At 54.8% G+C, this 25,446-nt stretch overlaps 11 protein-coding genes across 11 annotated transcripts; 3 read left to right on the top strand and 8 right to left on the bottom strand.

Annotated features, from left to right (window-relative positions):
- Positions 1-557: 557 nt before the first annotated feature.
- On the bottom strand, positions 558-803 carry VTJ04DRAFT_10721 (uncharacterized protein; the record flags this gene model as incomplete). The annotated part of the gene is made up of 1 exon (XM_069358491.1): positions 558-803. The coding sequence occupies one exon, from the start codon at positions 801-803 to the stop codon at positions 558-560; it is 246 nt and encodes an 81-aa protein (XP_069214049.1).
- A 582-nt stretch (positions 804-1,385) lies between these two features.
- On the top strand, positions 1,386-4,424 carry VTJ04DRAFT_10722 (uncharacterized protein; the record flags this gene model as incomplete). Its single annotated transcript, XM_069358492.1, has 4 exons — positions 1,386-1,703; positions 1,780-1,801; positions 2,642-3,421; positions 3,481-4,424. 4 exons carry the CDS (start codon positions 1,386-1,388, stop codon positions 4,422-4,424), a joined length of 2,064 nt encoding a protein of 687 aa, XP_069214050.1.
- A 349-nt stretch (positions 4,425-4,773) lies between these two features.
- VTJ04DRAFT_10723 (uncharacterized protein) lies at positions 4,774-5,415 on the top strand (the record flags this gene model as incomplete). The annotated part of the gene is made up of 2 exons (XM_069358493.1): positions 4,774-5,122; positions 5,195-5,415. 2 exons carry the CDS (start codon positions 4,774-4,776, stop codon positions 5,413-5,415), a joined length of 570 nt encoding a protein of 189 aa, XP_069214051.1.
- Positions 5,416-5,670: 255 nt separating this feature from the next.
- Positions 5,671-7,297, bottom strand: VTJ04DRAFT_10724 (uncharacterized protein; the record flags this gene model as incomplete). Its single annotated transcript, XM_069358494.1, has 6 exons — positions 5,671-5,900; positions 5,962-6,033; positions 6,098-6,215; positions 6,307-6,423; positions 6,957-7,137; positions 7,266-7,297. The coding sequence occupies 6 exons, from the start codon at positions 7,295-7,297 to the stop codon at positions 5,671-5,673; spliced, it is 750 nt and encodes a 249-aa protein (XP_069214052.1).
- Positions 7,298-7,660: 363 nt separating this feature from the next.
- VTJ04DRAFT_10725 (uncharacterized protein) lies at positions 7,661-9,124 on the bottom strand (the record flags this gene model as incomplete). Its single annotated transcript, XM_069358495.1, has 7 exons — positions 7,661-7,759; positions 7,815-8,309; positions 8,356-8,497; positions 8,546-8,637; positions 8,690-8,784; positions 8,854-8,930; positions 8,994-9,124. 7 exons carry the CDS (start codon positions 9,122-9,124, stop codon positions 7,661-7,663), a joined length of 1,131 nt encoding a protein of 376 aa, XP_069214053.1.
- A 488-nt stretch (positions 9,125-9,612) lies between these two features.
- On the top strand, positions 9,613-10,812 carry VTJ04DRAFT_10726 (uncharacterized protein; the record flags this gene model as incomplete). Its single annotated transcript, XM_069358496.1, has 2 exons — positions 9,613-9,880; positions 9,932-10,812. 2 exons carry the CDS (start codon positions 9,613-9,615, stop codon positions 10,810-10,812), a joined length of 1,149 nt encoding a protein of 382 aa, XP_069214054.1.
- A 263-nt stretch (positions 10,813-11,075) lies between these two features.
- VTJ04DRAFT_10727 (uncharacterized protein) lies at positions 11,076-13,038 on the bottom strand (the record flags this gene model as incomplete). Its single annotated transcript, XM_069358497.1, has 3 exons — positions 11,076-11,567; positions 11,642-12,951; positions 13,023-13,038. The coding sequence occupies 3 exons, from the start codon at positions 13,036-13,038 to the stop codon at positions 11,076-11,078; spliced, it is 1,818 nt and encodes a 605-aa protein (XP_069214055.1).
- Positions 13,039-13,818: 780 nt separating this feature from the next.
- VTJ04DRAFT_10728 (uncharacterized protein) lies at positions 13,819-15,916 on the bottom strand (the record flags this gene model as incomplete). The annotated part of the gene is made up of 5 exons (XM_069358498.1): positions 13,819-13,974; positions 14,038-14,685; positions 14,739-14,852; positions 14,908-15,578; positions 15,637-15,916. The coding sequence occupies 5 exons, from the start codon at positions 15,914-15,916 to the stop codon at positions 13,819-13,821; spliced, it is 1,869 nt and encodes a 622-aa protein (XP_069214056.1).
- Positions 15,917-15,943: 27 nt separating this feature from the next.
- Positions 15,944-16,462, bottom strand: VTJ04DRAFT_10729 (uncharacterized protein; the record flags this gene model as incomplete). Its single annotated transcript, XM_069358499.1, has 3 exons — positions 15,944-16,096; positions 16,145-16,273; positions 16,436-16,462. The coding sequence occupies 3 exons, from the start codon at positions 16,460-16,462 to the stop codon at positions 15,944-15,946; spliced, it is 309 nt and encodes a 102-aa protein (XP_069214057.1).
- A 3,161-nt stretch (positions 16,463-19,623) lies between these two features.
- Positions 19,624-23,174, bottom strand: VTJ04DRAFT_10730 (uncharacterized protein; the record flags this gene model as incomplete). Its single annotated transcript, XM_069358501.1, has 5 exons — positions 19,624-20,128; positions 20,228-21,078; positions 21,710-21,759; positions 22,693-23,030; positions 23,113-23,174. 5 exons carry the CDS (start codon positions 23,172-23,174, stop codon positions 19,624-19,626), a joined length of 1,806 nt encoding a protein of 601 aa, XP_069214058.1.
- Positions 23,175-24,099: 925 nt separating this feature from the next.
- On the bottom strand, positions 24,100-25,032 carry VTJ04DRAFT_10731 (uncharacterized protein; the record flags this gene model as incomplete). Its single annotated transcript, XM_069358502.1, has 1 exon — positions 24,100-25,032. One exon carries the CDS (start codon positions 25,030-25,032, stop codon positions 24,100-24,102), a length of 933 nt encoding a protein of 310 aa, XP_069214059.1.
- Between the last annotated feature and the right edge of the window lie 414 nt (positions 25,033-25,446).

Raw genomic sequence — 25,446 nt, forward strand, 5'->3', positions numbered from 1 at the left:
GACCCTGCCGTGGCAAGCAAAATGCTGGATGCATTATTCAAGTCCTCAGAGCCATCCATGGCTTCCCGGGTGATGGACAACTATCACACATTGGTGGACCTTCAGAAGGCTGTCGACGACCCTCTCTACGCCCTCTCTCCATTCTTCCGCCTCTCGACCTCTTCGGAACTCCGGTTTTTGCATCTCGTTGACGAAAAGTCTCTTATAAGAGACCTTGACGAGGCAACGCCCCGTAACCGTACAGAAATGATGGAAGACATAAAACTCTTTAACACAAGCATACTCTACCTCCATCAACACGCAAGCCAGCATACACGTTGCCTACAACTGGCCCTCAACACCCTAACTGGCTGGAGTCCTTGGGTTCCGCGCGACGCCCAAGAGGAAGGAGGAACCAGTCTTCCTCGCACTATGACCTGGCCGAGTACTGACAGGCCAAAGTTACGCCATCACAAGCTCGTCTCTAAGACGAACCAAGAGATTGATGCATCCGCTAACGCCACCGACCCTGTTGTGTCTGACTTAAGATACACGCATCTCTTTGCGGAATTGTTTGTTCAGAGGTGCGAGCACTTCTTGGACCTGATGTCGCAAGAGGCTGCAATGGAAGAGGCCAGATTCGCCGCCATGGACACGAACAGGGCGACCCAGCTGACCCGCCTCGCTACGTTCTTTGTGCCACTTGCTCTCATCACCTCTGTGTTCGGCATGAATGTTCGGGAGCTTGGTGAAGAGGAGGGTCCACCATTGTGGCTCTGGGCGGTGGTCTCGGCCGCAGTGGTAATTGGAACGATGTTGCTCATGAGTTGGAATAGGGTTGCAATGTTTGTGCACTTCAAGTGGAAGTTCAGGAGGGGAACACTACAAGGCTTGGAATGAGGAACCTCAATCTTCCGAGTCAAAGTCGGCTAGTCATAGGAATCAGAAGACTGGCCCCATCTTATTTTGAATACAGCAAGTTCAGGTGACAAGTTCACTCGTAATCCGTCTCGGAAATTGTACTACCTGAAATATTGTCCTGAGTCAGCCCTTCCGGAGAATGCAGCGCAAGGTGAAGCGAAGCGCGGTAGTCACCCGCAGCAAAAGCGTACAACCAGCACATACTTGGGGTCTCCCAGAGAAAGCTTATCTACAATGTGGTCTTTGTTCTATTTCGTTTGATGACATGCAGGCATGCGTGGAAGGGAATCCTCCAGAACATAAACCTAAACCAAGAACTCTGAAGCCGTGACAGCCAGATATCTGTTTCCAATTCGTCTTCCTAAGCAGCATCTTCCCATCCACAGTCCTCTCACCGCACGCTACTGACTTTTCAAATCCCATGAGGAAAGCCCCTCCAAAAGAAAGAGATGAAACTGAAACACAAGCTCAACAACACCACTAACATGGACGACTGGCCCAAAGACAACATCGAGAAGCTTTTCACAGGGCTCATCGAGGCCACAACAAGGCTCGAGGATACTCAGAAGGAACGTCTTGAGCAGGAAGAGGCCTTTAACACCATCCTCATGGTTATGGAGGAGACTTTGACAAAGCTTGATGAGACTACCCTGAAGCGTGACGACGTCAACACCGAGCAGCTGGACAGGGTCCTCTGGGCGGTTCATGAGTCCCTAAAAAGGTTCACGAACGGTCATGAAATGCGTGATGAAACCGACGCCACCGACACCGAGTCTGATCCTGACGAGATTGAGCGGTTTTGGGTTATAATTTCTGACAGCATCTCTCGCTATTTGAACCAAATGAGCTAATTACAATAACGGACTCATCAATACACAGAAACTTCGCAGCGCCTTGCTGGGTATGTTTTTCATCGCCGTCATGGATTTTTGGGCAATTTCCTCGGGCTCATCCAGGGAATTATGGCCAAGAGAGTCTAGACTAGGAGGGGGGTTGGCAAGGTTAACCCATTGCCCAGGACTAGAACCAGGTGTAATATTAAGGGTCAAACGGGCGGATAGAGTGATCAACGTAGTAAACGAAACCCTGGGGCAGGGAATGATTAACGAAACGAGAGCTCTATGAGATGCCTTTCCTGGGAGTTGAACTGCGAACAATGAAGGAGGATCAATCTTCAGGGGAACAATGGCTTTAAACGATGTCATTTCAGACCTCTCTCCATTCTGTAATGTGCCCCTCCATCAACTTAGTGCCAACCTCTCCCTCCCGAACCCGCGAATGCAAGGCTTCACACAAGGACGCCACTTCGCCCAACATAATCGATGAAACTTGCGAGCCTTATGCAAGGCTTGCAGCAGATGGACAACTCAGCCCCGATGATACCCAGCCTGATATCTCTCTCTGCAGGGTCTGATGGATGACAAGGCTCTTCGGATATCCTGAGGACATTATTCTAAACCTCTTCAACGGCTCAAATAGGACGATTTGAGTCACATTTCTGCTATCATGCTTGCTCCATGCTCGTTGAAGTCTGCTTCGCTTTCAACCTCTCAGAGGCCCCCTTTCCTTGATTACAAACATCATCTCCCATTCATCTCCCGCTGGCGAAAGCATGTCTGAGCCTGCGGACGCAACATCTCGAGGATCGCCACCTGAAGAGGCATCGGACCGCCCTCAATGTAAAAATACGTGACTCTACTCACAGGATCATATTGTCCACTAACATGTCCGATCTTATCAGGTGTACCGACGGAGTATGCGGACAGTGTCCGAAGCTACGCCAATTCCACAACTGCAAAACTCTTCAACCACACAGAGAGCTACCGCATCCTCGCCGATTTCCTTCTGCAGCCATATAACACCCCCCGGAGCACGAAGGCCTATTCTCCGTCACAACGACCGGACACCAAAAACCAAGGCTCCGGTGTGAATAGCACTGGAAGTAGCGACACATCTCGTCTTTTTGCATCACTTTACATGGTTTCCAAGGAGGTTGTTACGAAGATTCCGTTTGCTACAGTCGAAGAATTCTGCAACTTGGAGGACAACACCATCCTTCCAGTCGCAGACACCTTTGTCATTCTTCTCCTCCAGGGGTATCCATCCCCTGAATGGCTGAGTGCTGTTGGATCAAAGTTCCATCTCAACCCCGAGTTCTTCCTACGACACATCTTCTTCAATATCAGACCCGTTGCTGGACATGCCCTCAACTCCCGTCGGACGGCAACTGAAATCCTGCCTTCCCGGCATGGGTGGATGACATCATTGCTGACGCCCAATATCATTGCTGAAGCTCCTCAGTTCGTTAACCAGCTTGAGGTTACTGAAATCTTTGGTTTGAGACGAGAGGTGGAGGATATAATGGCCCGTTATCTGGATGATATCGCACATCTGAAGTCAAATCTCAAGGGTGGTTCGTCTGTTGTTCGGGACGTCACCATTTATCCGTACGAAACCACCGTCATCTCCCTGGAGCAAAGCCTCACCATTGCAGTCCATCACCTCGGCAACAGCTGGATGGGTATGTGTCACTTCGAACCCGGTTGAAACAACGAGTTGGCTGACCTCAGGACTCCAAAGGCATTGTCTGGCATGACGATAGCGGAACACCTTTGCAAGAGTTGGGCATCTTGAGCCGCGCATCCTCGTTAGAAGCTACACCATCCGGATCATCTCCACCCTCGAACGCACCCATGACGACGGTTGAACTCCTCATGCATGAGTACCACACATTGGTCGATCTTGAAACCGCAGTGAACGACCCATTCTACGCCCTGTCGCCGCTGTTCCGCCTGTCGATATCCTCCGAGATGGACTTCCTCTATCTCATCAATGCGGGGGTCACCAAGCATCTCCGACAGCGAGCCAATGAGCGGAAATTCACCGTCAAGACGAAGATATTCCTAGACGACCTGCTCTACCACCACTATCATCTAAGCCGGCACATACGATCCCTCCAGCTCACTATCAGCTTCCTAACCAATTGGACCTCCGCGGCCGAGCGCAATGGCAAGGACGAAGAAGGACCAAGAGATCCCCAATTGCCATGGGCTCCTACTGGACCACGGTTCATACAACCAAGGGGTTCCCCTGAAGCGCCATCCAAGACAGTCGAATCGATTCTAGCCGACTACAAATATGCCCTGGACTACGCGGAAACGCTCCTACAAAAGTGCGTTCACGGGGTGGGCGTCCTCGCCCAGCTCACGGCCATCGACGAAGCCGAAAGGTCCTCTGAAGAAACAAGCAGAGTCACTCGGCTGACCCGCCTAGCGACGCTCTTTGCTCCCCTCGCTCTCATCACCTCCATCTTTGGGATGAACGTCCGCGAGCTGGGCGAGGACCAGGGGGCATCGATTTGGCTTTGGGCGTTGGTTTCGATCATCGTCGGCGGCGTGACTGCGGCTGTGATGGAGAGCTCTGATGTCGTCGAGTGTGCGGTCTATTACTGGCGTGCGCTCAGGAGAACAATAAGGAGGCTATTGACATGGATCGAGTCAAACCTGTTCATGAAGAATGGGTGAGCCGGTCAATAGACGACCTTCTCGGCGTTCATTGTCTTTGGGAGCTCAAGTTACTGCCATGTTTCACGTCGAACCCTTCTCCGCAACGCCCTCACACAAAAGCACCGCCCACGACTGCTCAGAAATCTCTCGATCCTTTCCCCTCACACGCAAAAACATCAAGGAAATGGTTCACCACCACAGCCTCGAGGAGCGACGAAAAGGCGAGTTATTCTCGTCTCAACCCACCGTTAATATCAGATCATCCATCACGAGCTGGCATCTTACTCACAGCGTACCCTAACCTATTATCCGTACAGGATCACAACAAACATGAACCAACTTCCGCACACCCTCACCGGCCCTCACCATGGACGAGGCTATTGAGATGTTGTCCGAGGGTGTCCTGGACTTCATTGATCTCACCAACGAGCTCGACGAGGCCACCCAAAAGATCGTAGTCGTCGTCGAAAAGCTCAAGGAAGCAAAGACGCTTCGCCAGGGCATCCGTCGTCTGTTGGCCAAGGTTATGGGGGTGCCTGAGAACGCTCTCAACCTCCGTAACGCGACTGCTGGCGACATGGAGGCCAACAATGATGAGAAGTTCGCCAAGGACGGCCAGTCCAACAACGAGGTCAAGTCCAAAGGCAAGGAGAAAGTCAATGTTACTCATGAGCTCGACAACAACGAGGGGCTGGTCATGAGCGATGACGGATCAAGTAATGCTTACCCATACGACAGTGTATCGTGATGTTGCTCCCCAGCAAGCTGACATTTCCGGTTTTCCACAGATGCCACCAACGACATGGACTTGGTGTCTCTCTACGGCGCTAAGCTCCCGGACTGGATTCTGAAACTGTCGGAGGAGGATCCTTGGCATCTCACGGCGAGCCAGCAGAAGTACTTGGAGCTTGCCCATGAGCTCGTCGCTGATGAGACCGAGAACCCGGGAACTCACGGTGACCGCCTGTTTGTCAAGATCAAGAAGCTCCACGACGTGTACTGGGATTAATCGGGTTGATCTCCATGACGCGATGAAGGAGACTAGACATGATGGACATGGTGGATGGACAAGGCGCTGAGGGATTTCGAAGATCAAGAGTCGTCGGGGAATGGTCAATGAATTGAAGAGTTTTCACACCACATAGCGGACCTCATCGTTTAGTGACCTCATGATAATCACCATCGCTTAGTGAACCACATCCAGGTATCTAGCCCATAACTGAGGTCATCAACATGCCTCATCCGCTTCGCAGCTCCATTGCTCCTATTCCTTCCTCCACCCCCACGCCCCATCCTTCCCCTCAAAATTCGCATAACAGTAAAACTCATTACTCAACCCCCGAGCATGCTTCGGATTGTAATCTGTTGTCCTCACGTCAAAGTACTTGTACAGCCTCAAAACAATCTCTTGCATGCGCTCGCCCGTGCAGAGAACAACACGCGGTTTTTCTGTGTCGGATGCTGGTTTGGAGAGCCAGCGAACCGTGAGGGCGGCTATATGTCATCAGCATCTGTTTGCAGCGAACGCTGAATGGGTGATGAAAACGAAACGTACTCTTAGTCTGGCACTCCTCGCTCAAAAACGGCGGATCAGCGATGATCCTGGAGCATGTCCCCTTCAGGTGGCCTGTGGTGGTGGATGGCTGGGTCAGAAACTACGTTCAAATGTGACTGGGAGAGGATTCACAAACCAGGAAGCTTCAACGGCTGGGCATAGTCGTAGTAGACAAACTCGGGGAATACGCCAAAGCGGTTGTCGTGCTCGAGCAAGACCAGCTTGGGCTTGGGCTGGTCTGCAGGCGCCTCGTTCTATGGATTGGTCATGTTAGTATGTCTTCCTCCATCACACGCTGAGACCCCATCCTGAGAATCTAGGAGGGGAGAACAGAAAACAGCCTACCAAAATGTTCTTCAGCGCCACAAACACGCTTGGCGCCGACACCACGGCGATGGTCATGTCCTCGGTAGCACCATCGAGGAGTTGAGTTGCAAAGATCCGGGCTGTCTCCTCAGAGTACTATGCAGCAAACCGTCAGTAACTGCTCAAGTCTCGCTGATACATTGCCAACCACGCCTTGTCAAAACGTGAGTTTGCTCCTGAGGTCTCGAAGCCAGATACATGCTAGCAGTCGAGGAGACTCAAGGCTTAGGCCTCCTGAGACGGGCTGGATATAACAAACAACTGAACTGGATCTCATGGCCATTGCCCCCTTCAGCCAGAAACCGAGACTTGGAGATAATAGGAAGAATAAAGGAAGAATAAAAGGACAAAAGAATAAGGAGGAAACCGATGAGCTAAGAGAAGCAAGAAGAAACAAAAAGGAAAAGACAAAAAGAAAAAAAGGAGAGAAATGAAAGGAAAAAAAGAAAGAAAGAAAGAAAGGAAAATATAAAAGTTAAGAATAAAAAATCAAAATTAGAAAAAAGAAAACAAAAAAAAAATAAAACTTAACCCAGAAAAAAACAGAAAGAATTAAATAAAAGGAAATTGAGAATAATAAAAAACGAAAGCTAAAAAATAGGGAAAGACAGAGACCAAAAGAAACCTACCCAAAACTGACTCTCATTCCAATCCTCCGCAAACACGTCCATCGACAACTTCCCTCCCTTCCCGCTCGCCGCATCGTGCACGGCCTCCGCTCTGGCCTGGAGCTTGGCAAACTCCTTCTCGCGCGAGTCGCGCTCCGTGTAAAACTCTTGGAGCGCGGCGAGGGTTGAGGAGGAGAGCTTCCTGTTTGTGTGTTCATTTTTGTCAGTAATCACCACAGTGTTAATTTTACTCACATCCGGTCTTTTGGCACTTTTGGTGGATGAGCAAGTGAGGGGTTTCATGACTTTAAGAGACAGGGGAAATCTCACAGATCATCGTCGTCAGAATTTTGGGCAGCCATTTTGCCGTGGTATAACAGAGATGTGTTAGATGTGAGGGGTGTTCGTTGAGGTGAGGTGAGAGTTTGTTGTCGGATGAGAACGTTGAGGGTTGAGAATGAGGGTTACACCTGAGATCCAAGCCCTCTTTTCTTGGGACGTAAGAAAAATTGTGGAGTAGATTGAGCCCCTCAACCAAGACATTCGGGTGCAATTGAACGGAGGGGACAGCAGATTCATATCAAATGTGGCATCGCAGCATACACGGATACACGGCCAGACACGTACACATCCATTCCGTGAGATTGCAAGCACTTTTGACTTTGACGCAACAAAAATAATGCTCTACCTCGCCGGTATATACACCTTCCCCGCCATTCCCTCCTTCACTGGTCATCCAGCACATGGAGATACTTCTTCTCCTCGCGCATCTCCCTCTCCGTCGCCGGCGGCAGGTCGTAGAAGGTCGAGGAGCGGTAGTGCTTCTGTTCAGGGGTTAGCAGGCATCCCAACCCACACAACACGAAAAAGAGAACGCACCAGGTAATGATAAGTCCACTGGCTGATATCCGTCGGCTCGATGCCCAAATCCTTAAACGTCTTGGCCGTCTTGTCGATGACCTGGTCATGGAACTCGCGCTCCACCATATCCGCCGACATGTAATCCCACCAGATGACGCGGTTGACGATACCCGCAATCGGCTTGAGCAGCGCCTTGGGCAGGTTGATGTGGCGGCGGACCTTGTAGATTTCGCGGTCGACAAGCTCCAGGATCTCAGCCGTCGAGTAGTTCTTAGGGCCGTACAGCTCAAAGGTCTGGGAGGCCGTGTTGTCATCGAAGAGCATCTTTTCCAGAGCCTCGCCGACCTCGACGACGTGCACGGGCCAGTACCGCTCCTTCATGTTGTTGGAGGTGAAGAGGTTGGTGACGCTGGCGAGCCGGAGGAGAAGGTTGTCCTCGAAGCCGAACATGGGCGCGGGCCGGACGATGGTGGTCTCGGGGAAGATCTCACGGACAACGCGCTCGGCGACGCCCTGGGATGGTCAGCGTGGTTCCCCTTTTCGGGGGCAACAAACGCACCTTGGTGGCAAAGAACTCGCAGGGGGAGTCAGGGTTCGCGTTGTAGGTAGAGACATGGATGAACCGGTCGACATCGTACTTGGCGACGGCCTCGGCGATGCGCTCGGCGCCCTCGATATGCACATCGGCGAGGGAGAAGTTCCTGGCCGGTCAGCACGGCCCTACCTGTATCCCCCACCTTGCAACTCACTTGGTAGGATAGTTCCGGCCAACCAGGTTGTACACGACATCAGAATGCCGGACGCTCTCCTCGATCGACTGGGTGTTGCGCAGGTCGTATTCCTGGAACCGTTCAGCATATGCCTCTCTCGTCCATTCCGGTTGGCTTCCTCACAATGAACACAACCCGGCCCAAATCACCCGTCAGCTTGAGATGGCGCTTGGCCATCTCCTCGCGGTACGGCACGACGACGGTGCATCCCTGCCTCGCTGCAGTCCAGACCAGGCGTTAGTCGGGGAGACAGATCTCGAAATTGCCTCGGGTTCGTCATGTCGCACCTAGCCGGTTGACGATGTAGCGGCCCAGCTGGCCAGTGGCGCCGAAGACGGTAGCGGTGTGACCGCCGAGGGAGGAGCTGCAAGCCGATAAATATCAGCGAGGAGATCCGGGGCAGGGGGAGGAGGAGAGAAGAACCGACCGGCCGCCTTGAACACGGAGGATGGGCTTGCCGGTGCGAGTGATGTGGACGTCGGAATGGATGCCCCGGCGGAGGGCGGCCTTTGCGATCTTGGGGGCCGTTGCCCGCACGGCGGTCGGCAGGGAGGCCATGACGGGCTTGTGGTGTGTGGGATCCCAGGCCTCGGTGGCTGTGGTGGTTGTCTTGAGGTCGAGATGATGTCGTTTGGATCTGAAGCACCTCGATCAATCAGGACAGCGCCCGCGGCTCAGAGCTCCGGATTCAAGGTGGGGCCCAGGTCGGGGATCGACCAATGACGGAGAGTTGAACTCTGACGAAGCACAGACCACCGGCGGGATGCCAAGGTACGTACCTCGCCAGGCTGCCCTGAAGCCGCGTCAAGTTGCTGGCAAGGCAAGGGCAGGGTGCAAGTGGGCTGCACCTAACCTCCAGAACCTCCAGCTCTTGCATCACCAACACAAGCCGACTTTCACCTTCATCACCGCCATCCCAGCCCTTGACTCAATCGAACCCGGATTCCCAGACACCGAGACATTAGGAGTCATCTCAAATTCACCCCAATCAGTCCATGCCCCGCCAATAACCATCTGACCCAACCGCCCCCCAATCCCCCACCGACATGAACGTTGATACCATCTCCGAGTTCCTCGCCGAGCAGCGGGAACTCGTCCCCGCCGAGCTCGTCGAGCCCGTCTATGAGTTTGAGGAGCTCTGGGAGCGGAAACTCTGGCACCAGCTCACCAACAAGCTCATCGACTTCTTTAACCACCCGGGCAGCGCCCCGGTCCGTCTACCCTTCTACAAGGTCTTCATCTCCAAGTTCGCCGACAAGATCAACCAACTCAAACTGGTCGACCTGGCCCTCAAGGCCGCGACACAATGTAAAGGTGTGCACCCCCACTCCCAAATCTTTCCTCCGCCCTGCCTAACATTCCCAGACAACCAGGAACGCCTCGCCTTCATGGAGGCGGTAGCCAAGAAGGTCGACCACGAAGACTCCCAAGACGCCCTCGTCTTCGCCACCATCGCCGTTGCCCGCGTCAAGCTCGACCTTTCGGACCTCGACGGCGCGCGGAAAGACCTCGACCGGGCAGAACGGATCCTCGACAAGTTCGACTCTGTCGAAACCATCGTCCACGCCGCCTTCTACGGCGCCAACGCCGACTACTACCAAGCCAAAGCCGACTTTGGCGCCTACTATCGCACGGCCCTCCTCTACCTCGCCTGCATCGATATCCAATCCCTCTCCCCCGCCGAGCGCCGCAACCGCGCCTACGACCTGGCCATGGCCGCCCTGGTGAGCACGAGCATCTACAACTTTGGCGAGCTGCTGCTGCATCCGATCCTCGACGCCCTCGCCGAGCGCGAGGAGGACAAGTGGCTGCGGGACCTGCTCTTCGCCTTCAACCGCGGCGACCTGGCCGCCTTTGACGTGCTCTCGGGCCACATCAAGTCCAACCCGCTGCTGTCGCACCACGCGCGGCAGCTGCGCGAGAAGATCTACCTGGCGGCGCTGACCGAGGCCGTGTTCCGGCGTCCGCCGCACGACCGGGCCATGACGTTTGCCGCCATCGCCGCCGAGACCAAGGTGCGGCCCGACGAGATCGAGCATCTCATCATGCGCGCGCTGAGCCTGGGCCTCCTGCGCGGGACGATCGACCAGGTGGACCAGGTGGCGCACATCAACTGGGTGCAGCCCAAGGTGCTGGATATGAAGCAGATTGAGAACATGCGCCAGCGGCTGATCGAGTGGGATTCGAGCGTGAATCAGCTGGGGAACTGGATCGAGGGGGTTGGGCAGGACCTATGGGCTTCGTAGGGGTAGGGAAGAATCTGGTTGTTTAGAGATAGAGGAGTACAATAAACAAGCGGGAGGTAAATATCCCGTCGACAGTGGCATCCCAATTTGCACGTTCAACATAGGAAAGCAGCATCCTTGTAAACATGGGGTATTATAATCTATCGGACTCGAAGTCGGTAGCCATACCATACACTCCAACAAATCCTCCGTGTAACCGCCATCCCGGATTTTGTCCCTGCTCACCATCCATCCTCCTTCGAAACACAATACTCTACCACCCATCACGTCGTCTTCACCTTCTCTCCCTTCCCCCCTTTCCTCCCGCCAAACACCACCAACCCCCCGGCCACCCACGCCGGCCACCACACGCACCAAACAATCACGGCCGTGTACGTCCCAGAAACATGCCACGCGAGCGCCGCTTCTCTCAACACATCCGTCAGCCCGTGGCTGCCATACGCCGTCGCAGCGGCCGCGAGTACCCCCGTCGCCGGGCTCGAGACCAGTAACCCCAGCACCTCCAGAGCAGCGACCGCGGGATGGGCTGCGTAGATGGGACGGGTGATAAAGGAGAGTGGCGCGGCGAGCAGGCCGACGAAGAAGGACAGGGAGAAGTTGAGCGTGGCGAGGGTCGAGAGGGCGGTGCCCAGCAGGAGGAGGGAGAGGGATTTGACGAGGTGCAGGTGTTGGCGGGTGAGGGAGAGGAGGCGGGAGAGGAGAGGTGGGAGGAGGAAGGTGAGCAAGGTGAAGAGGGTGAAGAGCGGGGTGAGGAGCTGGATGGAATGGTTAGTTATTCGTTACTTGAGTGAGTGAGGTTGTTTGGATTGGGGATGAGGTGAAGACTTACGCTCTCCGGGGCGTGGTTAAACACCCACAACGGCACGACTGAGGCGGCGTGGATCAGCGCGACGACAGCCAGCGGTTTTGCCAACTCCCTCTCAACCGTCTGCATCGGCGCGTCGTCCGCCTTGGCCTCCTTCTTCTCCGCCCCCTCCTCAGGCTGGCCGCTCTTGACCCACGCCGCGATGGCCATGATCGTAAAATTCGCCGCCACCAGCATCGCGCTGGGCAGGTATGTCCCGATGCTGACAAACCGCTCCCTCTGCATGAGCAGATAGAAAAAGAAGCTCTGATGCAGATGCTCGAGGAGGTTATTCAAACTCCTGAACGTCCCCTCCACCACGCGGCCCATGGCCATCTCGTCATGCCACCCTTCCCCAAACGGCTGCAGCGTGACCGCATCCACATGGTACGGAATAAAACTGCTATGCGCGCCGCTGGCCAAACCCAAGCCCTGCTTGACCATGCCGCGCAGCATGGTCCTCAACCTTGCATGATACCGGCCATTATGCTGCCACATCTCCTGCAGCGCCACACCAATCGCCATCTGCCCCTGCGCGATGTGCACGACCGAATTAATCAGATCCAAATTCGGCAGCTGCCCATTCACCCCGTCATACACCACATGCAAGCTGTCGAACCTCTTCTCCTGGGCAAAATCCAGCGCGATGGCGCCCTGCAGCAGCCCGGACTTGAGCGGCAACCCGGCCACCCTCGCCGGGTCGTGCGCGTCGTGGTACGCATCCACCCACGCCTGCGGGCCCGCGATGCTGTCGGGCGTCAACAGCAGAATAATATCTTTCGACCAGAGCGACCACCGCTTAAAGTACCGCAACAGCGTCAGCGCAAGCGGGATCCCGTTCTTGTTCACCTCATGCCGGACATTCTCCCACGCCGCGACCAGCACAATCGCCTCGGTCGCATCCCCCCTTGGGGCCTGCAAGATCGCGTACAGATTCTCCCCTGCCAACCTCCCCGCCGCCGCGGTGTCGTAAGTAAAATTCTGCCGTGCCGTTTTCAAGCCAAACCCCCTCAAAATCGGCTCCAAAGCGTCGTTCCTCTCGGCATTCGTCGCCCCGCGGTCGACCAGCGCCGCCACCTCGCGCTTGTACGCCCGAAAGACGTTTTGGTCCGACCCGCCGAAATAGGTGTGTACCTGCCCGGGCAGGAGGGCGTTTTCCGAGATGTAAGTGCGGCGCGAGTATTCGTCGAGCGGTAACAGAAAGAGCCAGGCGACGCCGACAATGAGGAAGAGCAGCGAGAGGTAGGGGGGTAGTTTGAGGATGCGCGGATCGCGGCGGAGCTGGAGGGCCGTGGCTGTTTTGGGAATGTCAGTTGGTTTGTTTGGTGAGAGAGGAATGGGGACGAGACTTAAGGGAGAGATATACCCAGCAATCGCGCCATTTTGGAGACCTGTCCGTCCGTCCGTCCGTCCGTCCCTTGGGTCGTCGTCGGGTCTGATGGACGGGTCAGGAGAGGTTGAGGTTGGGGTTGAGATGAGACCTTGGAGTTGGACGTGTCGTTGATGGGATGCAGCGGGAAGGCTAGCCCAATTGGGTAAGAGGCAATCTGGGGTGCAGGGGCAAGGCAGTCAAAGGGTTAGGGTTAAGGTTAGGCTCTAACACCAGCTCTCAGTCCTCGTCTTCAGAGGGCAACTCGATATTGCATCTAGAATATCCCAGGGCACATCCAAAATGGCGGGCGGATAATCACCAGTCATAATATCAAGTGCCTACGTATTTCACTTAGTCTTCCACAGTCGGGGACTCATCGCAAGAATGCTCCCATTTCCTCCTGAGTCATTAGTCGTCATCACCGTCATCCCGATTTCATGCATCACGTCCTCGTAACAAAACAAGAAAAAGGGGGTATCTCTGTTGCCAACTAAATCCTAGCCTGAATCGAACAATCATATCATACACCAGCCCCCAACACAGCCGTGCCGTTCCATCCCTACCATGCGCGGATGAAAAACCATTACTATGATGCCCCCGACCATCCAGCATAACCAAACTTTTCCCTCATTCCCTAACATGAACACACCGCACACCTTCACAACTTATCCAACCCAGAACTGGGTCGATGAAACTAATACCAGGTCGAAGCCTGGCATCAGCCTCGGCCTCATCTTCTTGCGTCTCAAGCACATAGCATGAAACTGCTGAAGGCCTGCGACGAAGGAAATCAAGCCCTTCCGGCCTCCCTCCTCGCTGCCCAGTTCTTCAGTGCAATCATCAACAGCGTATACGCCATCAGCACTCCAATCACACCCATGGTGACGGTGTACATGAACATGGCATCGAGCTGGTAATGAATCATGCCCAAGACAACATCATGTGCCTAAACATCACCACGTTAGCACGTCATCTCATCATCAACCACCCAAGGAGGACCAAAACTTACACTCGACATAAAAATGACACCACCCCCCATCAGCCCAAACGCCGTCAACAACTCGGTCGGCGGCCGCGACGGGAACACGCTCTTGGGCGGGCGCAGCCACAGGAGGAAATACGTCAGGGCGCGCGCGAACGCCGCTCCCGCCAGCAAGTTTCCCCACTGCTTGTGCACCATGCTGGAAATCATGCTATCCTGCGTGTGCGAGCTCATCATCAAACCAAGCAAGAAAATGACCAACGCGGGGATGGGGTTGGCCGAGAAGGAGTAGGTGTCGGGTTCGCGGAGTTCGTCGGGAAGGTGGTTGTCGGTGCTGTTACGATTGGGGTTGCCGCGCTCCACATCCCGAGAAGAAGTCGTCGGACGGTGGTGGTGGTGATGGTGGTTGTTAGCCAGTCCGGCGGCGTCCATGACGGTGTAGTTGAGGAGGTTGCGCATCTTGACCGACTCGATGAGCATGCCGCACAATCCGCCGCCAATGAAGAGAACTGTGATGGAGATGTGTTCGAGGTCAGATGGCGCCCACTCGCCGCCCCAGCCGCCGAGGTGTTCAAGGAAGATGTTGGTCGAGCCGTAGAAGAAAATCAGGAAGCTCTCGACAAACTCGGCCGAGTAGCGGAACTTGATGGCAGTTTGGGGACGAACATTCCATGCCTAGAGCCTGTTAGAAGGACGGAACTTGTCAGGGGGAAGAGGAGGAGACATACCCAGCCGAGCTCACCGAAGCAGCCCGCCCAACGACCCAGAGTGAAAATACCCAGCCAGAAGAACACGCCGCCCTTGATAAAGTGGGCGAGGCCGCTGAAGATGCCGTTGCCCTCCTGTGTCATCGTCAGCAATGTCTCCTCTCCTCTCCCTCTTTGCACATCCACTCACAAAAAACCGGCCATAGGTCGCAATCCCCGCCGATATGGTGATGAACCCGAGGATCAAAATCGTCCGATCCACCGCGTTGTAGGCGAACAACAACACCTTCCAGAACCTATCCGAAATCCTCTCCGCCACCTTCGCCAGCACCGACCGCGCCTTGGCCGACTTGGAGATGATAGGCAGGTGATCGACGCTATCATCATCATCCTCGTGTCCATCCCCGCTAACCCTGTATTCCTTATGCGCATCCGCCATCGGACTTGCCGGAGCATCGCTCAGCGAATGACTCCTCAACGACTCCGTCCGGGGCTCAGTTCCCTGTCCACTATCATGGGAAAACCGTCTGGCGCTGTACGGGTAGCAGGAGTCGTGCTCGGCCATCGCCTCGGTCGAGACAGGAATAAAGCCCTGGCGCTCTTCGGCGCGGGAGCCGGCATAGCGGGAATGCTTGCTGCGCTTGAAGGCGCCGGCGACGCGTGCCAGAAGACCGACGACGACCTGCGCGCTGACCAGCACCGTGACGATCCAGCCCAGCTTGTGGTGGGCGTTGTTGGGGTAGAGGTCCGGTGTGCTGGCGTTGTAGATAACACCGAGCAGCACACCGCAGGCGTTGAGGGCCAGGAAGAGGAACTGGATCAGGAGGGTGTACCGCGAGCGCGCCAGGGAGAACATGACGGCTGCAGACTGGTTAGTCTTTGGCTGGACTCCGAGCCAGAAGAGATGGCCGGTTCTCACCTGCTGGCAGGACAAAAACCCACGACAACACCATGAGAGCGATGTGCCCAATGACTGCCACCCTGTGTTCCGGATGAGCGAAGTAGGTGGGCGGATACTGGTCTTCGGGCAGAGGCTTGTCGGCGTCTGTCATGGCCATGCCTCCGTGGCCGTGGCCGGTGCCTCCTCCGGACATGCCGTGGCCCTCATCCTCGCCGTGCGCGAGGGCAGCCGGGATGAGACCCAGCACGGCCACCGCACCGGCGAGGACGGGGAGTAGAGAGGGCAATGTTGCTTTCATCGGCACGAGCTAGGTAAAATTTGGTGACTACTTTTCTTCCCCTGAGTTTGGTCTGTTCAGTAGCTGGACACTCCTCCGGCCGGCCCGGTCCCACTTTCCGGTGTTCTGCCGGGTCGGATCCGGATATCGGAGGTGGTGGTGTTCGGTCAACAGATGAAATGCTCCGTCTGTAGTGAAGGACTCGTCAAAGCACGTTTCTCGCAGTCAGTTGAGAACGATAATTTTGACAAGGATCGAGGTTGGTGCCGGGCGAACTATGTCGTCATAGAGGTGTCGTGACCTGTGGTTGGCCCCTTCATATGCTGGCTGCTTGTACTGAGTCGCCAAAGTGTCCGTGTAAGTGGTCGTCGACGTGGCCTGGTGGACTACACACAACAAACAAGAGAAGAACTAGATCTACGGTGACCAGGCACCGAATATGAATGATACGTGACTACACAAATGGACTGGGCGCACGGAAGAGCTGTGAAGTACACGTAAGGTGTGAAGTATAAGTGAGATTTGTAAGTGGCCGGAAACGGGCCTTCGTGGTTTTAAAGCGGCCATGTCGCGAGCCGAAGGTGGTTTCCCGATGCGGGACCGTTCTGGGCGTGATTGGTAATAGAGAGGGCATTCGGAGGCCAAAGTGGTAGGCCCAGGCCAAGTCAGACCACTCCAGGGTTTTCTTTTCTTTGATGCCTCCGTCAAGCACCTCCGGGTCATCCGAGAGAGGGAAGGAACGGTCATTGTGAGAGCTGGAAGCTGCAACCAGACGTCAGAGTGGGGCGGATGATTAGGTCAATACCCCGGAAGAGCACTGTACAGTCGCATACTGTGTGGGGCCAGCCACATCTTCGTCCATCACTCATCCACTCGCAGCCACTCGCTGTTGTCGCCGTTTGATGGCTTTTCCTTTTTTTCATGGGCGCTCACACATGGCTGTTGGCCTTCAATTCTGCAATAAGATGCTGACAATGCATTCCGCCATTCTCCAGGCCGTAGCACAACGCATGCTCGCCATGTACACCCAGTTTAGGGAGAAAACACTTGAGTCAGCTGGCCAACGACACCTGGACACCACCGGACATTTTTCTATCTCTACGAACTTGTCCTCCACAATGCCAGCAAACCCCTCCACCGTCACCAAACACGATCGATGGTGGCTGGATCGGCAACGGTGGTGGGGCCGTGCTCGCGCCCAAACCATGTGCTAGGCCGGCCGAGGACGGCGATAACTTGCTCTCAAACATCCAATTGTTCGGCACGCGCGGAATCATCAGCATGGCCGTCTTCATCTCAACTGTTGTGGTCCCAGTTCACCGTTCGGCTGCTGTGACTGTGTATCAGCCGCCCCTATAGGAGAAACAAAGTCTGGCCACCTCTTTGCTGCGGTGTTGCAGCCAAGACTATCCTGACGATTTGCCAAAGATTGGACATCGACTGTTGATGTCTCAGTCTCTGGCATCTCTACGCTGCATACGCATCATGATGGAAGCCGGAAGAAACCCCATGACACTACGCCGTCATTTCCCCACTCCGGGACTTAAAACACCTTGGGAGACTCGCAGTCCCGCTCCGTCCCGATCCCACCCACCGCGCAGCATACAGTACCGGACCTCGCCTTGGCCCGTCTGCCGAGACGTCAGTGTCCAAAGTTTGAAGATTGGGTCCGCGTGTGAAGCTTTTGTTTGGGCATCGCCAGTCTTGGCGGACATGACGGACTCGGGGCGTACCAAAACTCCGAGCTTCGCACCGGTAAGGTGTTGAGTCAACGGAACCCCGGCCTCAGGAAAAGGAATGATTCGGGTGTGCACAGCGGTTATCTCTTCACCGTCGCTGCTCTCGTCAGCCGTTTGCTCCAGCCAGTCTGCCCGGCCCGAGAGCACGGTGTGCACTTACACCGTCTCGTACCAAAACTCCAAACACAATGGAAAGCCCGTCACATCACAACTTACGACCCCACGCAAGGGCGGCGCCGATCGTCCGTTTCTGAAACGAAACACGCCGCACCACACACCCATCCCAAGCTCCCAGGCCCATTGGCATAGCTGCTGCAGGAAGCGCCCAAGCTCCCTCCCTCCGACCCTTCGACCATCCATCGTTCGATCTTTTTTTAAAAAAGTTGCGGTTACAATGCTGGTAACGAGGACCCCGCATGCGGTGTCTGGTGGGGCACTATCCGCACCCTCCGGCCGACGATGCCGGGAAGAACGCGAGCGAGGGAGCGAGCAAACGAACGGCGCTGCGGGCTTGGAACTGGTCCGAGTGCCGGGAGAATGACGACCTTGTCCCACCACCCCTTCAGGTCACCGTCCTCCCACCCAATGCGAGAGCGTCAAGATGTGGGTGGACGCAGCCAGCCAGCCGGTTTGCAAAAGTCTGGCCCTACTAGGAGAGCAGATCGCGGGTTCGCAGACCTGTTTGTCGTGGGATGGATCAAGATATTGCAAAAAGTATGTGCAGCCCAAGTGTGCTGGAGCTATTCGGTTCGAGGGCTGTGAAGCTCCAGCAACGGAGCTTCTGCAGCTGCCTGTAAGTCGACTTTTTGGGTGTCGCCCCTCCATAGGTAACTCTATGATTCATGTGCTGCTGCATCTTATCACCACCACCACCACCACCACCACCACCACCACCACCACCATTCACCACCCACCACCTAGTCAATGGTGTTGTCTGCGTCATTTCACACACCGACTTGACGGCTTGCCGGGACAATTATCTCTGCATGTTTTGCCATGCCTATTTTATGGGGAATCCTGTGTAGATACGACGTCATCGATGAGGATAAGTACTTTTAGTTAAAAAAAAAAAAAAAAAAAGAATCCACAGCCGACAACCGGTATTAAGTCCGGGCCCCGGGAGAGGTGCGGATGCTCCGGTCTCCACCCTCAACCTCCAGGTGCCCCGAGTTCCATTTCACACTGTGTGGCTCCAGCCCGGCTCGCGGCTCTCGGCGCACGGCCGTTCGACTGGGTTCCACATCGTACTTCACCTCATCATCCATTGCCACGCGACGCTCGTTCATCATGAGGATTCACGATGAGGTTTGTCCATGGAATCATATTCTGTACGTATCCTACGCCAATAGAACGTAGTGCTTGCAATCCATAGGACGCCACGGTCAAACTAAAGTCTCCAGATCTAGATCCGAGATCTAGAATGTCAAGACTCTTTTCCACTAGATCCAGGGACAAATGGTACGGTACCCAGCCCAACCGTACCCTACCCTGCCGCGTGCCTCGATTTTCAGCCTTGTCTTGTATCAATACAGAGTACCAGTCCTGCTTTGTAAGTACCGCACATTGTGTGTGTCTCGCAGGACCGGGAACGCCGGTCACTGCCAATGAAACATGAATCATCAAACACAAAGGCAACCCAAGTGCGTATGACGACTCGACTCGACTCACTCACTCGCCTGTTGCAGCAATGAATGATTAGCAGAATACATTGGTATGTACCTACGTTGACATCAGTATTGGATGACATTCTAGAAGTCCATTAGCAATAAACGATGTTGGAAGTCCGATCTTGCAAGTTCCCTTTGTAAACACCAATCCCATTTCCTGGTCCGCTGACTACCTTGCCTATCCAAGGAAACCCCAAGATCCAATTGATGTTCTTGGATACCTAACGCGTACAACATTAGAATCCTCCAGTCCATAAACGCAACCCTCTTCACAGTACCATGCCCCAGCGATCCGTAGCTCTTTCACCCCGGATGCTCGAGGTCAGGTAGATCTCCAAAAAGAAAAATTGTCCAGCGTCTCATAGACAGTTGGAAGCTTGCTCGGGTTCATCCAATACAGCTTTCCCGTAGCCTTATCCACGAGCCTCGTCCAGCCCGGCTCGAGATGGTCCGTCTTTCCCTCCTCGTCCCAAAACGGCTCGACACCGGGCGTCCAAATGGGGAGGCCGTTGTAGAAAACGCTTCCTGTCGGCGTCTTGATGCCAACCTGCAAGTTCCGGTCTTCCTTCACCAGTCGGGGAGAACCTTTGGCAGCGGCGGGCCAGTTCGATCTCTGGAAGCCCTGGACTTTCCGGAACCCTTGGACCAGAAACCGGTACAGGGCCTCCCGCATCGAGATGGTGCAGTCGACCCGGGGAACGACCCAGCAGTCCACTAGGCAGTTCTTGTCTTTGATGTCGCTCACCGTGTTGGCTCGGAACTGGAGCATTAGGAGAACCTCTCTGTCGAAGCAGAAGACTTGGGGGCATTTGTACATGACCGCGTAGCTGGGGAGGGACACGGGATATTAGCAAGAGCACTGTGAGATAACATCGAACAGATGATGTTCCATGTGTAGGTGTTGATCCTGTGGCGATGAAACTCACCCCCGAAGCTCCTTGGCAAGGTTCTGCTGACTCTCTCTCTCATCTTCCACATCCCCAAGATCACCGGACAACCACTTCTCCAGCTGGATCACGTTCCTCTTGATCTGGCCGATCGCAAGCGGGTACTTGTGAGTAAACACCTTGGGAAACCCCGAAATCAGGTCCTGAGTCCTCTCCTCCACCTCGACCAGATATCCAACATCCACCGTCTCCGCGACATCCTCGTCCCTCGGCGTGTGTTGCGACACCTGGACGACCTTGGGGTACTGATGAAACGCGGCCAAGACGACGTTGGAGACCTCGGTATGCCACCACGTCTCGATGTCCGCCTTGGTATAGAACTCGTAGTGCCGCTTGCTCGGCGGGTAGGCCGGCTCCTGCTCGCGCAATTCTTCGTCAGGCTTGCGCAGCGACAAGAATCCCGCGGTGAGGTCGACATGGACGGAGGGACCAGCCGGGAGCCCTCCGATGCTGTGGACCAAAAGCGAGTTCCTGGACAGGCCGTGGTAGTTTTCGGCCCATTCTTTGGTGGTGGTGCTGCTCGCGGTCACGTAGCTCTGCACGCTGTCGCTTGGGAATTGTTTGAGAAGGGGGCCGACCTTTGGGGTGTCGGGCTTGAAAGGGCCAAGGTCAATGTTGAGCCCGGGCCCAATGCCCGGGCCCGGATCAATGATAATAGGCCTGGGACCACCGAGGGGTGGCGGAACGCCTGCATCGGAAGGGGGAAGTAGCGGATTGGGAGGCAAACCGGGAGGCTTGGGAAGACCACCGATCGGAATGGACGGGTCGAGGGGCTTGAGATCGACGATGGCGTCACCTGCGCGGATATTATCCATGGCGACGGGGTAGAACTGGAAAATCAACAGGCAGTGCGTACAGTTTGGGGCTTCTGGAGCCTGGTTGTTGTTGGATTAGGACCAGGATTGGAAAGAGATGGCCGGGGACATGTTTAAATGCCGTCCGATGTTCTAGGCCTTCACCTGGAAGGCAGATAGATGCAGCACTTGGCTCGATTCACCGGGCTGAATTTCAACTGTAAAACAGGAGGCCAATAAGCCGAAGAGACGCAGCATCCAGCTGAAAAAAAAAAATGCAGTAGAGCTAGCACCGTTCTGGTTGAGATTGTGGTGACGTAATTGTGAGAGTTCACATTGGAAAAGGTGGCTGACGACGAGGCAATAGGCAAGGTACCGAGAAAAGAAGTATTTACTAGGTAGACTTGTCTGTACGTTTCTAAGCCAAGGTAAATACTACCCGCATAAGGTGGTCGTGTGGGCAGTATATTATCGAGAAATCCCCTCGGGATCTATGTTTGTGAGAGACGATGTAAGGTTAAGTTGCGAGGCTTAATGACATGACTACGAGCTGAAGCTGGTCAAGCATGCTTCCGTGGTGAACCTTGTGTAAGTCTGAAACGAATCAGAGAGACATTCCCAAACGATCCTCCCTAAATTAATGTTCCGTACGGGCCCCGGACCTGACCAGGATCACGCGGTGGGAGCTCGAACCCGCATGTGTAGGTAAGTGTCGTTCTGGAAGGTTAGAAACATATTTGAGGCCTCGGAATCGACTTCTGAACTCTCATTTGTGTCACAGCCTGAATCGATCAATTGGCGAGAGGGTTTACGGACCCAACCCACACACACTTCTGCGTTCAGAATGTCACGGCAAAGCACCGATTAATACCTCGTGCCTGAAGTACTGACCTACCCAACGGGCTGCAGATTGCCTCGTGCCGTTCATGGACAGCTGAACATGAACTAAGGTAGGTGGATGTAACAGGCTAGATCGTGATCTGACGTGCGCAAGCGCGTTCTTATTACTCGGTGTTCTCAAAACGGACTTCAGATATCGCCTCATGACAACTGCACTTTTCCAGTTCTCACGGACTATGGGAAGGAGTTATGAGTCCTGGACCGCAATCGATCTTCTTTTGAAGTAATTAGTTACTAGTTGATCACTTACACCAACTCCTTCAGTTCACGAAGAATAAGCTTATTAAGCTCAAGGTTTATTGAACAACATGATGACGGGAAAGCGGACAGAGCAAACAGCCCACTCCTAGTCTTCACTCAGCACATTGCGGAATATTGTCGAGGTATCTGTGACATGGAAGCGCTTTGATCCTGTGGCACGCCAGAGGCGCTATATACGGTGCACTGACTATGGCAGCACCAACGGATTCGTTTTTGCTGTCTCAGATCCTGCCTTCGGATGCCGGAGACAGTAGGAACCACGGGTTATTGCCTTCTTGAACCATGCCATCAATCCTCATCACTTGATATTCCCTGACCCGATCCATACATCAATATTGCAACCCGTGGACCGCACTTTTGTCATGCCTGTGCTCAAAATACCGGATCTCAACTTCTCATCACCAAAACTTAGTGTTTGCTTTGCCCTCCGTGACCTCTTGATACCCGTTCTTGCGCCAGACCAGCTGCCCGTTTCTTTCATCCACAAACCGGGACCAGCCCTCAGGATGATCTTGTCCTCCAGCTGTTTAAATCCCAGAATACGGGCAAGCACCCAGGCCTGCAACCGCGCTATCAGGCCGGCTCGGCTGGCGCCTTTGTCCCAGTTGGCGTTCGCGGGACTGAGCTTTCGGAATGTGCCCTGGTTGTACAGGAAGTCGACCACTGCATGTCCCGCGGCTGCTGAGTAGAAGCTCAGGTCGAGAGTCGACTCATCTAGCCTCTGGGCAGGGACCTTGGGCCAGAACCTTTCGGTCATGTGGCGGTGGACCGGAAAGACAACGGGGTTGGCTTTGCCGAACTTGACTTGGACGACGTTGCTGTAGGGCCTATGATAAGTGAAATAGGGGCAGTGGTTAGTTGACACTGGGCTCGTGACCACCCTCGGGCAAGTGAAGAATACAAACGTACCAGACGCCGTCATTCCATTTGACAGAGTCCACATCCGGGACATCGGCCGTGGCTTGACCCATGGTTGTTGTTTAGACAATTTGTGGCCTGGGCAAAAGATATAGCCGGTTTTCTTGATATCTTGTAGCAAGAGTAAAATAGCAACGCGCGATCACAGCGTCAACATCTTGGCTGAAGTAAATGGCAGAGAACAAGTGAAACGTGAACGTTGAGCGTTCGTGGGCTGTATTTGTCCTTTCTCGCGACGACCTAGGAACTCTCAACACAGCTCGTCTTATACACTGAGACTTCCGTAAATGGAAAGAATCCTCACAAAGGAGCAGCTGATATACACATCAGCTCTTCTATCCAGTTAGGCAAGACACCACCGTAGATGCATGAGAGCCACTGCATGTACTAGCTCCCTTTATGCAGCTCCGTCCCGAGTATGCAAGCGTCTTCTACCTGTCCGACGGCGCCACATCGACATTACCTAAGGCCTAAGGAGGAGGGCTCGTGGAGTCAGACCTAACATCCGAAGACTGGACCAGGCCCGTCTCATAAGAGGAATTTTGTACAGCATATGGGTGAGCGAAGATTCAAAAAATAGCAAAGAGATCCATCAGATTGCTCGAGGGGGTTAGGTTGTCCGAGCTCTGATCTCGTGCATGGAAGGATGTGGACAACATATCTAGGGAAACGCCACAGCGGCCAAGGAATGTGGATCAGAAAGACACCTCTTGTATATGCCCGGACAGAGATGTTGAACCTACTACAACACAGATATTAATATAAGCGCAAGCTAGGTACTGAACTACCCAACATCTATTATGTTCAGGCTTTCTAGAAAACACCTTCCCATTCTCGCATTCCCCTTCACCCTGAATCCTGCCTGCCAAAGCCAACTACTGTCTATATCACTCCCTATTAACTCAATGCTCTATTAAACCCCAACCACCACCGTCTCTTTCTATTTCCCCCCTTTCCCCTCCGAGAGCCGACCTCTCCCTACAAAGCCGACCTCCCCGCCGCTCCCCCCTTCACCAACCGCCACTTTTCCTCCTCCTCCCCCTCCACCACCATCACCCTCCCCTCCTTCTCCAACTTCTTCAAAATCAGCATCACCCCGTGCGCCGCCGCCGGGTGCAAGCTCTCCGCCACATCCTTGTAAATCACCGCGACAATCTCCATGGCCGTCATCTCCCCTCCTTCCCTCAACGTCCTGACCACCTGCTCCTCCCGCATCGCGCGGTGGCGGATATACTCCTCGATCCTCGCCCTGCCGTCCTCCACCAGGTCGCCGTGGCCCGGGTAGCCGCGCCCCGTCTTCCCCGCGGGGAAAAGACCCCGCATCTTGTCCAAACTGCCCACGTACGCCGACAGGTCCTCAAACACGCTCGTTCCATGCCCCAGCACGTTATCCCCCGTAAACAACGCGTTCTCCTCGCGCAGCACAAACACCGTGTGATCGGTCGTATGCCCCGGGGTAGCCACCGCCGTCAGCGTCGCCCCGGGCACCGCAAACACCTGCCCATCCACAATCTCCTCCGCCTGCCAGTCGTGCGCTAACTCGTCGTCCGGGTGTCCGCTGCCTTCCTCCTCCTGCCGCTTGCGCTTCCAGATTTTGGTCCCCGGCCAGGTGCGCAGCACGTCGGCGACCCCGCCGATGTGGTCGCGGTGCCAGTGGGTGAGCAGCACGCCGGCTAAGGTGATTGGGGTGCCGTCGGCGTTGGGGGTGTAGGTGGCCAGGGCCTGTTTGAGAGAGGCCAGCCATTCGGGCTTGCCCTCGCCCGTGTCGATGAGGTAGCGCGAGGAGCCGGAGCCGACGAGGTAGGTGTTGGTGCCTTGGAGGGTGAATTTGCTGGGGTTGTGGGCGAGGATGCGGATGGTGGTTGGGGAGAGGAGGGTGATTGGTTGGAGGGGAGGGAGGGGGGTGGACATGGTGAGGGTGAGTTGTGATGGTGGTGGTGGTGATGGTATTGATGTTATTGTGCTTGAAGTTGTTATTAATGGTCGGGCGAAGAGAGGATGGAATGCGCCGCGTCGAGGCAGGCGCATGGAGTAATTCGGTAAAGTTTAAGGTGAGATGACGAGGTGAATGAAGTTCAAGGAACTTATGTTTGTCTTGGGTGAGACGGGAGGGTTGATATGTAATCAACAGGCTGGAGCCTGGGGGTAGGGGACTTGTACAGTGTAACGGTGTGGGACAAGGGGTTCGGGGATTTTGAGGTCAGGGACCGGAAGTTGGAGTCAAGTCCGGACCGGTGCGGGGTAGCGAGCACTCGGCCCCGGAGCTGGAGTTTGCCGAGGCCCGGCCGGACTTTGTCAAGACTTGGCATGCGGCGGAGTGCCTTG

This window comes from Mycothermus thermophilus, assembly GCF_041956435.1.
Source record: "Mycothermus thermophilus strain CBS 625.91 unplaced genomic scaffold VTJ04scaffold_8, whole genome shotgun sequence".
In the NCBI taxonomy this organism is placed as follows: domain Eukaryota; kingdom Fungi; phylum Ascomycota; class Sordariomycetes; order Sordariales; family Chaetomiaceae; genus Mycothermus; species Mycothermus thermophilus.